This window comes from Nesoenas mayeri (assembly GCF_963082525.1).
Source record: "Nesoenas mayeri genome assembly, chromosome: 6".
NCBI classification, from domain to species: domain Eukaryota; kingdom Metazoa; phylum Chordata; class Aves; order Columbiformes; family Columbidae; genus Nesoenas; species Nesoenas mayeri.
The window spans coordinates 3,829,813-3,834,382 of record NC_137545.1 but is presented as its reverse complement, the minus strand read 5'-3'; the positions used below and the strand labels follow the sequence as shown (position 1 = coordinate 3,834,382).

At 50.2% G+C, this 4,570-nt stretch overlaps 1 protein-coding gene across 1 annotated transcript; it reads left to right on the top strand.

The window, feature by feature from the left end:
* Window positions 1–2,286: 2,286 nt before the first annotated feature.
* Window positions 2,287–3,234, top strand: LOC308041754 (olfactory receptor 14C36-like; the record flags this gene model as incomplete). The annotated part of the gene is made up of 1 exon (XM_080346659.1): window positions 2,287–3,234. One exon carries the CDS (start codon window positions 2,287–2,289, stop codon window positions 3,232–3,234), a length of 948 nt encoding a protein of 315 aa, XP_080202785.1.
* Between the last annotated feature and the right edge of the window lie 1,336 nt (window positions 3,235–4,570).

Sequence of the window (4,570 nt, the reverse complement as noted above, 5' to 3'; positions counted from 1 at the left end):
GATACTCCGATGCAGAGGCAAAGGATGTGCTGCAGAGCAGGGATCACCTCCTGCACTGTCAGAGGGACAAGATGTGAATGCTGCCTTTTCCCAAGGATGGCTGTGGGTTGTAAATGTAAATGTGTACCCAGGGGTGCCCAGGGCTGTCCTGCAGAGCAGCGTCCCTGCACCCCAGGGCTGTGCTGGGGCAGGGACTCTGCTGCCTGCCAGGGTCAGCACTCGGCCTGCCCGGGGAGATCCCCACGGTGCTGTGGGGAGCAGCTGTGGGTGTAAGAAGTGATGCCTTCATAGAAGGGTCCTTCTGCTGTTGAGGGATGTTTTGTTGGTCCAGGCTGCTCAGAGCTTCAGCTCACTCCCACAATACTTCCAACAGTAGGTTTCATAAAGGAGGTCAAGACACGTGTTAACAGCAATATAAGAAACTTTCCTGAGTCTGTGTTTTAGATTTCCTGCTCTTTGGAAATGGCAACACATAAATGGAAAAGGAGTTCTTAATTTTAAACAAGTCGTTGTGACTCCTGAACTGTAACTATGGGTGATCAGTAGGATTGCCAGGAGGCTCCTGATGTGTCTTCAGACAGTCCCCAGCCTGTGGGAAACACCAGCATTACCTTGGCTGCATATCAGGCAAAACACCTGGCATGTCCTTTTTTCTGACCTGCAAACGGGAGTATGTGCCCAGGCTGTGCCCTGCAAACAGGCAGGCTTCTGTAGGGCCAGGGTGAGTGCAGAGTCTGTGGGTTAGGGTCTGTGAGCACTGACAGGGAAAAAACAGGACACAGGAAAAAATCTCCCAGGGGGGGAATCTCCAGAATGCAGGGTTGTGATATGGGAAGGAAAGGAAACTAGAACAAGAAATGTTGTAGGAGTGTCCCGAGGGAGTGTCCACCACAGGGAGAGAGACTTCTGAAAACTCACTTTGATCTCCTCCAGTGGAGAGCCCTCATCTGAGCAGCCCCCTCGCCCCCTCTCTCCCCCAGCAAAGCCTCTGCCCTCAGGGCCAGGGGCTCCAAGGCATGAACCAGCTCCTGTGCAGCCAGAGCTCCAGTTCCTCTGCAGAGCACAGGGGCTGAGAGCAGCTGCCCGGCAAGGTTGGTGTCTGGGAGGTGGCTGCACAGCTGGGGAAGGGTGACGCTGTCTGAGTGCCCGGCTGCCTCTGCCCTGGCCTCTCGCACACCCAGCCTCACCGCATTTTCCTTCTTGCTCCCCTGGTCTGGGTCCCTGTTGTTGTGATCCTGTTCTTGCTGTCAGGCTCTCTAGGGATGGGAGTTTCAGCTGCAGAGTCACAGCCTGATCTTGTGGTTCCTTTCCTGCAGGTGTGTCCATGGGAACACTTGTCCCAGCTTTCCTCTGACCTGTGGGGCTGTGGGCAATGCAGTCTCTGGGGCTAGGAAATGAGCTGAATCTCCCTGAATCAAATGCCATCATTAGGACTCTTGGCTGTCTCCTTGAGGCATCCTTCCAAGCTGTGAGCTTCACTCCAGGATAAAAATCTGTCCCACAGACTCCTTGTGTTATCTGAAACCTCAAGGACAATCACAGAGATACTGCGACAGAGAAAATGCTATTGGGTTTGTGAGATGAGCCATGTGTGTTCTGGGCTAAATGTGGGATGCTGAGACCTTAGCAAAGGGTGAGACATGTCATGGTCCGAGGTGGATCCCTCTGCTCTCAGCAGTGCCTGGTGGCTTTTCAGGGTAACATGGGAGTGTGATCAGCCTCCGTCTCAGAAAGGTGCCAGTCCAGGGCAGCTGGGAGCAAGACAGAGGGACAGACCAGCTCATCTCACTGTGCACTAAGCCACAGACAACATCTTGCATCACAGGACTCATGCTGTTCTCCCCCAGTGTAGCAGAAATGCTAAGGGTTTCTGACATGCAAGAACCCTCTCAAGGTGAAATTGGGTGGAAGCTATAAAATCCTAGAACTTTGAAACTGCCCTTACCATTCCCGTATCTTATCCCTGGGAGTGCAGATGCTGACAGGCCTGTCGGCATTAGCAGTGGTTTGCACTTGACAAGGTTGAACACCAGGACAGGCCACCTCCCCTGCCCACTTCTTTAGAGTCAGGCTGACTTATCAGGAGTCCATGGTAGAGGGCTAGTTCTTCATCAGATGCTTATCAAGCACCAACCAGGGCTCCAGCTACAAAGCTGAAGGCGGTCTCCAGGAAAAAGAAAAGTGTCTGTGTGTGACAGTGGGGCTTGTACGGGAAATGGCTTTGATTTTGCTCAGAGAATTCTTTTGTAGCTTGTCATTGTCTTTTTCTCCTATGACATTGTCCTCATGCCCAGAGGCAGCACGTCTAACAGCAGCTCCATCACCCAGTTCCTCCTCCTGGCGTTCACAGACACACGGGAGCTGCAGCTCTTGCACTTCTGGCTCTTCCTGGGCATCTACCTGGCTGCCCTCTTGGGCAACAGCCTCATCATCACCACCATAGCCTGTGACCAGCACCTCCACACCCCCATGTACTTCTTCCTCCTCAACCTCTCCATGCTCGACCTGGGCTTCATCTCCACCACTGTCCCCAAGTCCATGGCCAATTCCCTCTGGGACACCAGAGCTATATCCTATCAAGAATGCACTGCCCAAGTTTTAATGGTCGTCTTCTTCTTTGGAGCAGAGCTTTCTCTTCTCACCATCATGTCCTACGACCGCTATGTTGCCATCTGCAAACCCCTGCACTACGGGACCCTCCTGGGCAGCAGAGCTTGTGTTCACATGGCAGCAGCTGCCTGGGCCAGTGGGTTTCTCCATGCTCTGCTGCACACGGTCAATACATTTTCACTGCCCCTGTGCAAGGGCAATGCTGTGGACCAGTTCTTCTGTGAAATCCCCCAGATCCTCAAGCTCTCCTGCTCAGACACCTATTTCAGGGAAGCTGGGCTTGTGGTGGTTAGTGTCTCTTTAGGATTTGGGTGTTTTCTATTCATCATACTGTCCTACGTGCAGATCTTCAGGGCTGTGCTGAGGATCCCCTCTGAGCAGGGACGGCACAAAGCCTTTTCCACGTGTCTCCCTCACCTGGCCGTGGTCTCCCTGTTTATCAGCACTTCCATGTTTTCCTGCCTGAAGCCCCCCTCCATCCCCTCCCCAAGCCTGGACCTGGTGGTATCTTTTCTGTACTCAGTGTTGCCTCCAGCAGTGAACCCCGTAATCTACAGCATGAGGAACCAGAGGATGAAAGTGGCACTGGAGAAGCAGATTCAATCATTTTTCTGTCAGCAGTAATAAGTTACCCATGTCTCTTCAGAAGTTATTTCCAGTTCATCTCAGGAACCTCCTGCGCATTGAGCATTTGATCTGTGATAACCATGTTTGTCAAGGAATTTCTTCATCCATGACACTTCTCCAGAGGCATGAAGCCAGCCTCTCTGACTCAGAGGCCTGTGTCTAACGAATGGTCAGGATCTGCTGATCTAATAACCTGGGGAAGGGGCTCTGCTTGTGTCTCTGCAGGTTCTCAAGTGAAATGAATACCGTCAAGATGTGTACAACCTTGTTACCTTCTCCTTGGAGTCTCTGGGTGGCCCGTCAGCAGAGGCCTAATTCAGGAGCACCCTTTGGAGGAGCCCTTGAGGTGCTGTCCCCAAGGGTCTCTGTGCCCTTGAGGCCCAGGGGACTGTCCCTGCCCTTAGTGGCCAGGTGCTGGGCACAGCTGCTGGATGTCCCTGACACTTTCTTTGCCATTCACATGGTTTATAGGTTCTTCGTAGGTTGTTTTGGGTTTGTTGGTTTAGTTTGGTTGGTTTGCGGTGGCTCTTTCAGGTTGGTTTGTTCTGGCTGTTTTGGTTTAGGTTGGTTATTTGTCTGGGGTTGGTTTAGGTCATTTGGTTTAGGTTATCTGAGGCTGGTTGGCTGCTTGAGGTTCGTTGGTTAGAGTCGGTTGACTTTGGAGACTTTTTTTAACACATTTTCTAGGTTCTTTATAAGTCTTCCTTTTTTTTTCCGGCTTCTTTGTTTGTAGCTTCTCAGTTTGTAGCTTCTTTGTTTCTACATTCTTTTTCGTCAGCTTTTGTGTTTCTACCTTGTTTGTTTCTACCCTGTTTGAATGCTCATTTAAGTTTGTTTTAGCTCGGTTTATATTACTTAGTTTTGGGTGTTTTTTAAGGCTGGTTGTTTGACAGGTGAATTTTGGGTTGGTTGTTTTATGCTGAATTAGTTACTTTATGGGTGATTTGTAGGGTGTCTGTTTGTAGCCCATTTCAGGTTGGTTGGTTTCTGTTGTTGAAGATTGGTGAAGTTGAGTTTAGGTTGTCTTAGGTTGCTTGGTTTAGCTTTGTTGGGTTGGCTTGGTTTAGGTTCGTTAGTTTAGGTTTTATGTCATTTTTTGAAGGTTGATGTGTGTTGTTTCATGTAGGTGGAAGCATAGGGAGCAGATTTCTTCCCCTCTGGGCAGCTGCCTTATATTCTGAAGATGTGGATATAGCTTTATTCTCAATAAGTGTATCCTTGGTATTTAGTTTCAGTAATTTGCCCTCTCAGTAATTATTCCACAGGAGGTCATGTTAACAATGAATTACTTTCCTGAGAATGAGCTCTGGGTGGGGAACGGAACCATCATACG